Source organism: Lissotriton vulgaris, chromosome 1_1, assembly GCF_964263255.1.
Source record: "Lissotriton vulgaris chromosome 1_1, aLisVul1.2, whole genome shotgun sequence".
In the NCBI taxonomy this organism is placed as follows: Eukaryota; Metazoa; Chordata; class Amphibia; order Caudata; family Salamandridae; genus Lissotriton; species Lissotriton vulgaris.
In genome coordinates, this window is record NC_141685.1 from 1,943,803,743 (window position 1) to 1,943,816,413 (window position 12,671).

Genomic DNA, 12,671 nt, shown 5'->3' on the forward strand with positions numbered 1-12,671 from the left:
AGTTGGCATATTAGTGTAAAATATGCCTGGCGTGTGATTGGCTGGAGCTGGCTGGTGAGCCTGGCTCCAGGAAAGCTGGATGGGTCTGCCCGGTGGTGAGTGTGAGATTAGTATGTTGATGGCTGGGGAGGAGAGCACCTGGTTCCTGAAGGGCCTGGGCTTGCCCCACGCAATGCTGGCTCCGCCCCCTGTGGTGTGACTGATGACCCTAGCCCTACTAGTGAATGAGAGGGGTGGTTGAGCCATCAAGGGTGCCCCAAAACCAGCTGCGACTGGTTCCTCCCCCACCCTGCACCTACAGACAAAGGGTTTCACATTATAAGAAGGGGCTGTGTCCCCATACAAAGTGTTCTGCTCTTGGATCCTAGCTGAGGGTGCTGCTGCTGTTGCTGGGGCCAGGAGGATGTTCTACCTGCACCTCTGAATGTGTTTTAATGCCTCATGTGCAATTGTTTATGTTTTATCCCCTTTGCTAAAAGTGACCTGCTTAGAGGATTGTTTATGTATTACCTTTGCTAAATGTGACCTGCTTAGGTGATTGTTTAGGTTTTCTTCCCTTTGCTAAAAGTGACCTGCTTAGCTGATGGTTTTCCTTCTATAGGTCCTGATGATAAGGTCCTAGTTCCCTGCGTGATTTTCCTACAGTGTTTAGGGTTGCGTAGGAGGTATTTACCCTTACCAGTGATTACTGGTTGTGTGCTGCATTTACTATTTTAGTGCTACAGTCATTATATGTTTATGTGCTAAGTGTTATACCTACAAGTATTATTTCTAACAAGTGCCTACCCCTGCCAGTGGTCCATGTGGCCCTATCCTGTACATAATCCCTTGTAAATTCTGCCTGTGCCTGTTGGCACATTGTAAAGTATGTGTTTTATCTAATGTGTTTTTGCTATAATACAAAGGCTATTTTTTACATAACCTGGTGTGGAGTTTCCTTTGTGGTGGGCCTTGGGTGTTGTTGCTGGGTGCGCACGCAAACGCTTTACACATCGCCTCCGAGATTGGCCTTGCTGCTCGCGTCACGTTACCTAGAGGGTGAGCAGGGGTTATCTTGGTGTGTAACTCCCTTGCCCTGACCTTGGACATGGTGATCTCTGACTGACTTGGCGCGAGCCTTGGCCAGCCGGGGGTCCCGGGTCTAACATTATCACTTTTTAATATTGTACTGTATTGCTTTATTGTTCTTTTTGAGTTTGAAAATGAAAGTTAATTAGAGTAAAAGAGGGGAGGGAGAATACATCAAAAGGTAGAGTACAATACGATATGAAAATATAAGGTAACACATAAATTCATGGCTACATCATCAATAGGAGGAAGAGGAAAAATAAGAAAAAATACAAAGTTATAAAAACCAGTCTGGTTATATATTAAAAATACAACAATACATTGCTATTAAAAGAAATTAAACAGTGCTAAAGCAGAAAAATGGAATGTCAATGATGTTTTAAGACTTCTTGTGCAGAGCTGACATGAGCACACGAAAGCTTAGCATGACAATCAATACATTTTGTAATCAGAGACCATAGTTGCAAACGTTTCACAGTAGGAGATATAGGATATACATAAACAGTATCTAATGTGTGGTTGTGGCAGACCGCATACCACCAAGCCTGGAAGGACAAATCAGACGAGGATTTCAAATGCTTGGTAATCTGCTGAAAGGCTACCCCCAAAAGTAAGTCTAGAATTTGCATATTGACACGAGAGTGAGACCAAACATCAGAGAGGGAACACAAAAAAATATTGGAGGATGAGAGAGGTATCATTGAATTAAAAATTCAGGTAATTTGCTTCCAAACACGTGTCCAAAAATCATGTACAAAAGGGCAGGTGAAACACATATGTTTTAAGTCAGCAATTATAGAAGAGCTTGACCAACAGGCATTAGATACATCTGTGTTTATCTTATGTAGAAATGTGGGGGGTAGAAGTAATCTATTGTAGATAAAAAAGAGTGTTTGTATGGCATTAGCTGCCCCAGAAGATTTCCGTATTTTGAGCTAAATTTTGTTCCATAGTGAGATGGGCCAGTTTACGGCTAAATCATATTCCCAGTCCAGCACCACTTTAGTTTTGTCTCTAGGAAGCTTGGAGTTATGCAAACAAACATATAGATGTGATGCTTTAGGGCATGTGCTGAGAAAATCATGGGTTATATTGGTATGAGTGCTAGATGATATAGAAGTATGGTCAGTTCGAGCAAGGGCTAGGGTTAGAGCATTGTAAAGCAATTGATATTTAGTAGAAAATGAAATAGGGAAATCTGAAATAGCCTAGCTTGGAGGAAAGATATGAGTGTATCATCTGAAAAAGTTGATGGACCCAAAAAAGACCCTTCTGTCTCCATGATTTCCAGTAAATAGGTTTGCCATTAATCAATACACGTTTTTTATGCCATATAGTGGACTGTAAGCGTGAGTCACTGTCAGTGGAGATGTCTAATAAGAATGGGTCCAGTAACTTATATGTGTGTTGAACAATAAGAGTAGAGAGTATTTGGGGCTTCCGAGTAAAAGATAGGTATTCTTGAAAAGAGAAAGGGGTAAGGAATGAGGGTTTAGGTTTAACCCATAGAGGAGAATGCAATGTAGAGACAATTAACCAGTGAGATATTTGTCGTAAAAGGAAAGCTTTGTGATAGGCAGGAAAATAATGACAATTAACCCCTCCTTCTAGTTTAGGACGAGTGAGTTTTGATAGGGACATGCAGACCTTTTTGTTACTCCAAAGAAAAGATATTAATTGGGAATTAATTTTTTTGAAAACTTCTGAGGTACAGCGTTGGGAATATTGAAGATGGTAAAAAGAACAATCAGGGAAAGCATAATTTTAATTGTATCCAACCTTCCCCGCCAAGAAAGGTATAGAGGATGCCATTTGTCTATCAGGGAAGATCATTTCAAAGAGCATTTATCGAGATTAATGACATTGTTGATTTAAGGGATGTAGAGGAGTACATGTCCAAGTATTTTATATGTTGAGTATTCCAGTGAAAATTGGCTACTTGAAAATCATCCTTAAACGTAAATGTAGTCAGCGGTAAAATTTCATATTTGTCATTATTACGTTTATAGCCAGAAACAGAGGATTTAGTGTAGGAAATTTGGAAAGGAAGATTGGGGCTGTGAGAGAAATAACAAAATGTCATCTGCATACGCAGCTAACTTAATGTGAGTATTGCCAGAAGGAAATCCAAAAACAGCAGGGTTTTGATGAATTTTGGAGAGAAAAGGTTTGAGAGCTAAATTAAACAAAAAGGGGCATAGGGGACACCCCTGTCGAACACCTCTTCACAAGGTAAAATAGGAGGAGGTAAGACCATTTGCAAAAATTGCCGCCTTAGGGGAAGAGTATAAAAAAGAGATAAGAATGATAATTTTAGGGTAACAGCCAACCCATTAAGTGTTGAAAAAATAAAAGGGCAATATACTCCATCAAATGCCTTTTTGGCGTCTACAACAATGGCTGCTAGAGGTTCAGAAGTGTGAGATGCTTTGGAGAGTAAATAAAAAAATAAACGTATATTGTCTGTCAGATATCGTCCCTTTACAAAGCCAGATTGTTCCCTGCCTAATAGGTCGGGTAGAAGCGAAACTAGTCTGAGAGCTAGGGATTTTGAATAATCTTATAATCAATATTTACCAATGAAATAAGTCTATAATTGTGACAGAAACCAGGGTCCTTATACTCTTTAGGTATATGACATATGAGGGCTTCCAATAAGAAACCAGAGGAAGTACCTGCTTGCAAAAAAGAGAGCAGGAGTTTATGTAGTTTAGGAAGGAGTATGTAAAAAGAATTTGACAGTAAAACCATCTGGGCCTGGGGCTTTATCCTTTTAGAGGGTGTGTAATGCAGTGTGTAATTCTTTTAGTGAAATATCAAGTTCCAATAAGTCAAATTTTAAGTGGACATCAAAAGGTCTATCAACGGAAGAAAGGTAACTGGAAGTGGCAGCATCCGTGGGTGTAGTTTTGGGTGTGTATAGGGATACATAAAAATTATGCAATTCCTGCAAAATCTCAGCATTTTTATATTTGGGTTCTTGTCACTCATCAATTATCGACTCAATGGTAAATTTATGTTTTTTTAACTTTAAGATAATTTGCCAACAACTTTCCATATTTGTTTTGGCCACCATAAAACTCGGCACTAGATTTGAGCAATAGTCCTTATCAGTGGTATCCTTATTGAATTCAAGTTTAGTCGCAATAAGTTACGCCAAGCAAGCATCCGATCTGTTAGCATAGTAGGAGTGTTCCAATCTCTTTATCTGTGAAAAGAGTACTGTGGCTGGCTTATGGGCAATATGATGATTTTTGGAAAACATAATTAATAATGAAATCAAGGCCAGCGGCTTTGAAAACATCCCATATTATGTGGAAAGGCAGGGTGTCTGAATCGTTAAAATGGAAGCATTCATCAAAAAAGAGGCAAAGGAGGAAGTAAAAACAGGATCAAGTAACAATGAGTTGTTAAAACGCCAGCGTCTGGGGCTCGAAGGGGATGAAGTATATCTAAGAAAATAAAAACAGGGGTGCGGTCAGAAATCCTAATCAAGCCAATCTCAGCACAATGAATGAACTGGGAAATATTATGAGAAATAAAAATGTGGTCAATACTGGACTGTGTCTTGTGGACTGGAGAGAAGTAAATATACTCTCTGAGGGTGGGGTTGCATATTCTCCATGCGTCAATCAATTGTCTATTTTGAAAGGCATGGAGAAATGCTGTATGTGCTTTAGAGGGTAAAAAGGAAGTTACAGAATGTCAGTCTATGAAGAAGTCTATGATCTGATTACAATCACCAGCTAAAATAAGATTATCTTGAGCGTATAGCCTGAGCTTTTGCTTAAGTTGGGTCCAAAAGCGGGAATCATTAGTAGTAGGTGCATAAATATTGAGTAGAGAGAGTGGAGCCTTACCAATCAATAAATCTGTAAACAATCCGCGACCTGCATCATCATTTTCTTCGGAAATAAGCTTGACATGAAGAGATTTGTGGCATAATGTAACAACACTATTACGCTTGCCATCACCTGGAGAGAAGACTTCACCTACCCAATCTCTCTTCAATTTTAACCCCTTAAGTGCTGCCTCGGTGCATTGGCCGACGGCAGCACTACCTCCCCAGTGCTGCGCACGACCATTGGACGTCCATTCAGCACTAGTTCCAATGGACAGCGCAGCACTGGGGAGGAATGTTTAATAGCATCTATGAGGACTCAGATGCTGTGAAGTGGGATTCTTGAATCATTGCTATGTCTGCTTTCAATTTAAATAGGTGTTTAAAACACATTGTCATTTCATTAGGAGAATGCAAACATCGGACATTCCATGTAACAATATTCAATGACATAACTGAACAATTAAGCAGACTATTTAAAAAAAACAGACAGTATATGGACATGGTATGAAGAAAACCATAATGTTATGTGTAAATGAGGAAAGGAGTAACATGAGATATAGTAGAAAAATAAAACAAGAGTATCAAAAAAAGGAAAATTAGAGAGGTAGCAAGTAAAGGAACAACATATAAAGGGGGGATGGGGAAGAAAAAGGTAAGAGGAGAATGATAGAGGATGAAAAAAAGAAGAATGTAAGAGAAGAAACACATACCAGAAAAAAACCAAAAAAGAGGGGGAGGGGGGTGAAACCACATGGAAGGAGGGTGCATCCAGATCTCACAGAGGGGGGCACAAGGCGACTGGAAATGGTGCAAGACAACGGGAAAGACAAACAGCAAGGAAGGCTATAGAAGGGAGAAAAAAAGAAAAAAGAGGATATGGTTAGGTTACAAATGTATACTATAACAATGATGGGAAATAAAAAGCAACAGAAAACATAATAAAAAAGGTTTGAACATGATGGTCATAATATAATCTATTCAACAGAAAACGAAATGATTGAAGGAGGATGAAGAAAGATAGACAAAAAGGATAACAACAGCTAAGGTAATAACATCATTGTAATGGAAGCAACATATTCAACCGGATTGAGAAGTTGAGACGCCGGAGGTGTCCATAGTTTCACCTCTGCAGGAATTGAGAAAGCTTTTGAGTTTAATAGGGTCTTCATATGAAGTTGTCTTGTCGCAGTAAGTGACCTTAAAGAGGCAGGGATGGAAGAGGCCATATCTGGCACCAAGAGCACGAAGGTCCGATCTTATATTAAGAAATTCTCTGCATCTGCCAGCAGTGCTCTTGGCATAGTCCTGCGAAAAGAACAACTGATGACCTAACCAAGAGCTGGATGACAACTTTTTAGAAGCTGAAAGTATTTTAAGGAGATCAGTATATTCAAGGAAATACAAGATGACACCTCAAGGGCAATTTCAGCCGTGTGATAAGATTAAACGCTCTGCTCCACTGTAAGAAGACGCTCATCTAACTGGGACCATTTGTCAGTAACAAATTGAAGCTTGGCATTTGTCATATCCGTGAAGGGTTTTAAGGCGCATATTTCTTCCAGTAGCAGCTCCAACGAGGCCGGAGGTGGTGTCTTCGCAGGAGAAAGAGGATCGTTTTTGAGGCGCTTGAGGTTAACCTTGCCCTGGTTAGCCGAGATGACTGTCGCTGATGTCGGAGATGGAGTCGCCAATTTTTGACTGAGAGACAGAAGTTGATTCCATTAAGGCGAACTTCAAGAAAACAGTGGAATTTTTGATAAATCTGTGTGTGGGGAAAGGAGTGGAGGTAACAAGCTTTTAGAGCCTCCCCATAAGCTGTATGATAGCAAAATGTTGATAAAGTCGTGTTGAGAGAAAAAAGACAAAAATTAAAAGAGAGAAGCTTATTAGGGAGAGAAAAAAAGTTCTCAGTGTTAGAAAGGCAAAAGCACGATGCCTAAAAGACAGGCTGCACAATAGTTATATGGAAATTCCTTTGTTTGCAACCAACATCAGCCTGTGGAACTGGAACAGCAAGAAAGCTGAGGTACAATACCACAAAACGACTTATGTCCAGCACATATAATAAGCACAAATGCAGAGATTCTAAAAAATAATGGCAGAATCAATAAAAAACATAGTCCGTAGAAGCTGGGAGCGGCGCATGTCAGGAGCAGGCTGCCATTAAATACTATTAGTAGGAATACAACCAAGCATTTAAAGAAAAAAGCATTGGCTTATGAAAGTTATTTATTTTTTCCCCCCTTTTTTTCAAAAAAAGAAGCCAGTCAAGGAGAAAAGAGGAAAAAGGCAGCAAGAGGTGAGCAACACCTCACCACATATCGAGAAGCAGCTCAGGCCAGGCACGAAGGTAGAGCAAATAGAAGCAACACACTTCTCCTCAGCACTCTGGTAGCAGGTGTTAGCGGTCGCCTCAAAAAATGGCAGCCACGTCAGCTTTAGGTAAAGATGCAGACAATACCTTAACGGAGCATTGCTGGAGTGCTACAAACACCACCAGAAGTTGTCGGGACAATGAGAAGGCTGGACTCGCACCGCATGAGAAGAGGTCGCGGGATCCTCTGAAAACGATTGCCGACTCATGCCCCCGCACCGGAGCTCAGGGTGCAGCCGCCATCCTCTCTGGGCATTAAGCCACGCCCCCCTAGTTTTATTGTTCTTATCAGACCAGTGTTGCTACCATGCGAGTTTGTAAATTACTATTTTAATGAATTGCTTTTTTAATAATTGTAAAGATGTGGTGTATTCGTACTATAATGCTGATTTGTCACTTGATGGTCTATGACTGAAATAAACTACTTAAACGTAAACATAAGTCTATGGAAAATGCTTGGGGATTTTGCATTGTGGGACTCCTTTTCATGTCGATCATTCAAGGCCTCTTGTTTATACTTTAGTATATACTTATATGTGTGTGTTCTTTGTAGGCTCTGGTGATCAGCACTAGGACTTGTATGCTTCTGCTTAGGGAGTTTTTTTTTCTGTTCAACTGCCTCTAACTTTCTGAATAGAAATCGACCAGTAGAGGCCAGTAAAATACCAGAATTGCTTTCTGCTGAGGGACTTTCTTTTTTTTATTTTTCTGGCAACTCCCTCTATTTAACTTTTGTGATAGAAAACGACCAGCAGAAGTCAGTAAAATACCAGAATCACTTTAGCATTCTCTAGATTCCAGTCCATGGAAATTGTCTTTCACAAGCACCTGTAGACAATAATATTTTTTTTCAAATTTAGTATTTTTAGTGATATGACCACCGAAGGCCCTGATTTTCTATGAAAAAGAAAGCTTTGGACTATACCATTTCCAGCTAAAAGATAGGTGTTCCCATTCCTGGCGTGCCACGCAGTTTGGTGCTTACTTTCCCTCCATGTTAAAGAACAGTAGATGTTGCAGCACCCATGCTAATGTGCTGCATAGCTAAATACATATAAGGTCCCAAAAGTAAGACCGATTGCATTGCAAAAGCTTGTTTTTCTCTGCCCCTGCTTGACGGTTAACATCAACGTTTTCTAGCACAAAGTAGTCAAAATGTTGCACCTTTTTGAAGTGTTTAGTGGAGATTCTTCAAACGGTATGAAAGGTATTAGCAACACAAAAAACGCTTTTCGAATGAAACAGCTGCCCAAACTATAACTATCTAGTGGTGAATGACACTGGGTAACATAAAGAGATATATATATATATATATATATATATATATATATATATATATATATATATATATATATATATATATATATATATATAATATATTTTTCTAAACTTTTCTCTTTTAAAAACTGCTTATATTTATCGAGCACCATTGGCTTTATGTTAATTGAAGACATTCCCTCAGAACCATTTGTCTTGACTTGAAAGCATTGCTTCTTGGCCCATCTTTACAGGAGGTATGAGTTTTAAATTTGCCACCATTTTAGGACCTGTTAATCCCCCAGTTGGCCTTGTACCTTGAAAACGATCCAAACAGTACTGAAGTATTTGGATCCGATCAACATATCAATGTCCTGGCTTCCTCTTCACTAACTGTAATGTCCCTAAAGTGTGAGTTAGCTCTTAGTAAACTAGTGACTCTGTAAAAGAGGAACCAACATCCTTGTTTAGTAACATTCCACTTAATGGATTCTAATAGAGTCCTATTACTAACTACTTGTTAGAAGGAACCCTCATATATCGCCTTAACCCCTGAAATGAAACTTGCCTCTAGAACCAAGTATTCCATGCAAGGAAAGTCTTCTCCATTTCAATTCCATAATCACCTGGCAGTCTTTTCTCTACTGTTCACTTCTAATTTTTCTACTCTTCACCTCTACCAAATCCTGTTGTACTCTTGTGTTGGCCGATACCTTTCTATCATTGATACATGTGGGAAGTAATTAACATTTGTATTGTGCTTTTGTCTTATTTATAATTTTTTTCGAATTGCTGTGGCAGAACATTCTGATGCATGAGGGTATTTAGTGTGCTATAAAAACAGTTCAATAAATATCTTCCACATTGGTTAATGAATGTTATGTTGTTACAAAAACTTGTGATATGTGTGTAAGAATTGAATTAATAAAATAATATTGACAGTTGTATTTAAAAATTATAGCTTCTGGAGATGTAAATGACATAGACATGTTTTCTTTTCAGTGACCGTCGGGTTGGGAAAGCATTTTCCAAATCGTCATGCTTCTTAGATTATTGCAGAGAGTCTCTCAGGAACCTTGGCCTGGATGAGTCAAAGGTCAGTGTTTTAAGATGTGTCTTTAACTTCAGTGTGCTTCTTATCTTTGCATTGTTCATAAAATAACAAGCATTTTGCAAAGCCAGTAGATCTGGAGTTGATTGCCAGGCTTTTGGAAATGCTTGTTTTGTTCTGTCAGAGTTTTTGCTAAACTATATTGCTGGGGAAGCTGCTGGGCCCTTGTCAATCTAAAAAAATGGCTAATATAAAAAATGTTTTCGGTCTCAAAAAGCTCACATTGTCCGTCCCGAAAAAAGTCCTCTGTGGGGTAATGCAACCAAGAAAATGCAAGACACACTGGGTAAACAGATTCAATTGACACCAAGTTTGGGGATCCTAAACATATGGGAGGCCACAGATTTGACAGAACTCAAGCAACAATGGGTAGCACTGGGGTACCTGCTGGTAAAACGGGCTATAGCGAAGCTTTGGGGATCCAATAGGCGGCCCTTAACAGTTGGCTGGGTGGCAGAGATGGATAGATGCATGATAGCAGAGAAGGAGGTTTACAAACTGAGGGGCTGCCCCAAGAAATGGGTCAAGAAATGGGGTGTTTGGAATGCTTATAGAGGGGAAATTTGTACCTCACCGACAGCAGACATGCCAATGCTGAGACGACCAGAACTATAACCTCCCAAAGTACTGAATGTACACAGTCCATAAGTGTTGTTGAATTGTATTTCACTGCAGCAGAAGGATAATATTGTATTGTAATGATGACTCTGTTTTCAACTTCAATAAAATTGTTTAATAAAAATAAAGCACACATTGTCACTAGTAGTCTCTAGCTTTGAAGGCAAATACTTTGTGTGCGATGTGCTCCTTATGAAAGGGCATTTTAATTCCTCCTTTCCTTAGAAGAGGTTTTTTTTACCGTTTTGCCTCTTAATATTAAATATAATAAGTATCACTCTGTTAAAATAATTCTCTTCTTCATATTTTTTGACCTGTGGTCGGTGATTCGCTTGGGGTTCGGAAACTCTACTCTGGGTTATAAACCACTTGATAACATCTAAGTGCCTAATTTATTTATTGCCAGATGTTCTGTTTATCCACCAGGGTGATGACTGATGTAATTACTAAAGCATTGGCAGAAACAGCTGTCATAGCAGTTCTTGTCAATACTTTTTGCAGTTTGGTGCAGAGCTCCATCAACGTCACAGATCCTTGCATCAAAAGGTTTTCTTTTTTGTTTTCAGAAAGAAAAAATTGAAGCAGGATTTTCTTTTGGCAAATGGAAAGATAAAGCCCCAATCGCCATAGCAGTCATCTCCCATGGCAAGGGGGCATTTAATGTTTTTTACTATTCCTTACCATCAGGGTTTACCTGGTGGTAACGGATATTAAAAAAACAGCTATATGTCCACCCATCCTAATTGGACCAATGGCTCTATAGCCAATTCTCTGATGACCCATATGCAGCTGGGGAATTTTGGCCACAGCAATGATGGAGTAGTCACCGCAGTGGGCAAACAATGGTCTACCCACATTTAAAACGGGCAGGCAGACCACTATGATGGCATGGTCATCATTGTAATGAAGTTTGCTCTCCGCCTATATATAAATTAGGTCCCTTGTAAATAGAGAAGCAAAATTAAAAACAGATCATTTTAAAATTTTCTATAAGTTTGAAGGAATTTGATATAGGAGGCTCAAAATTAAGTTGATATTCATTGATTCAAGTTTTCAAGTTTTATTTTATTTGTTTTGGTACTCTACTGAGGACCACACATTTTGTTCGATAAGTTCAGTTACAAATACTATTAGATTTCATATTAATACAAAGCTAAAAAGGATTTTAAAAATTTATAAAAATTATAACAAACCAGTTCATTAGGAGGAGATTTACATACTGTGATCAAGTCCTTTACAGTGGTGATACGGCAGTTAATGTATATAGGATACAGATATTTTGTCCTGGCTGCCACTACTTTTGGGTTAGGGCATATGAAAAGAAGATGTTCCACATCCTGCTCCCCTCCGTGGCAAAGATTACATAAAGAAGAACCATTTGAGTGCCATCTTGATGTTACAGTTAGCACTGGTAAGATGCCGAGCCTTAGCAGGATGATTGTTCTCCTAGCACCATGCGAAAGATTAAAATCTATGTATTGTTGCATTTGCTTAGGTGCAATTGTTTCCGTAAAGCTTTTATACAGGATCAATTTGGCGCAATGTGAGAAATCAAGATCATAACTGAGTCTGGGGGTAAAACATTTTAAAAAGAGTTTCAGTTGTGATGGGGTCCATGTGAGCAACAGATTAACATTAATCTCAGCTAGTTTAAATGTGGTGGTCATGTTGCTATAGAATACTTGTTTCGAAGCATCGCAATCGAAGGTCTCGGTTTTAAGTAATGAACGAAGAGTTCCATCCTTTGCATGCAGTAGGTTATACGCCCATCTGATGACATTTGCGATAGCTCTTGAAAAGGAACTCGTGATAGAAAATTCAAGGCGAAGAGCTTGCACCGGAATAGATTGTGATACCCTCAACATTTTCCTCAATATCTTTCCTTTTTTTTGGTCTAGAAATGACCACTGTTTTATTGGAATATATTCCAAAGCAAACGATAAAACTGGAGGTATCTTTGAGCTATATACTTTAAGGAGGGATGAGAAATGTCTGTTACCTGAAGCTACATATAGTCTTTGAAGGGCTCTGGCATGCACCTCGGATTTCCTAGTCCGGTTATTAACCTGTAAGTTATTTTTTAATGTCTTAGTAAAAATCCTGCCCAGGTAGGTGTATTCCTCAGTCTCTTCTATAATTCCAGCGCCGAGTCTCCAACAAAATTTAGTGCTTCTTTTTCTCCCTGAAAAGGAAACTATTTTTGTTTTAGTGAGATTCGGGATTAAAAAGTTTTCCTGAGTATATTTGTTCACGGTGTCTAGAATTCTTTGTAGGCCAAAGGGAGTAAGGTCTAAGACTACAATATCGTCTGCATATAAGAGGGCGTGAATGTTTTGGGCAGCGATCTTTGGAGGCAGACTTGGCACTTGTTGCAGATGTTGAGGCAAATCACTGAGATA

At 39.1% G+C, this 12,671-nt stretch overlaps 1 protein-coding gene across 1 annotated transcript in view; it reads left to right on the forward strand.

Annotated features, from left to right (window-relative positions):
* METTL25 (methyltransferase like 25) overlaps window positions 1-12,671 on the forward strand; it is a 619,072-nt gene that overhangs the window by 472,782 nt on the left and 133,619 nt on the right. Inside the window, exon 9 of the mRNA XM_086919632.1 lies at window positions 9,546-9,639. Within this exon, the coding sequence (XP_086775758.1) occupies window positions 9,546-9,639 (94 nt within the window). The remainder of the gene's footprint in view (window positions 1-9,545; window positions 9,640-12,671) is intronic.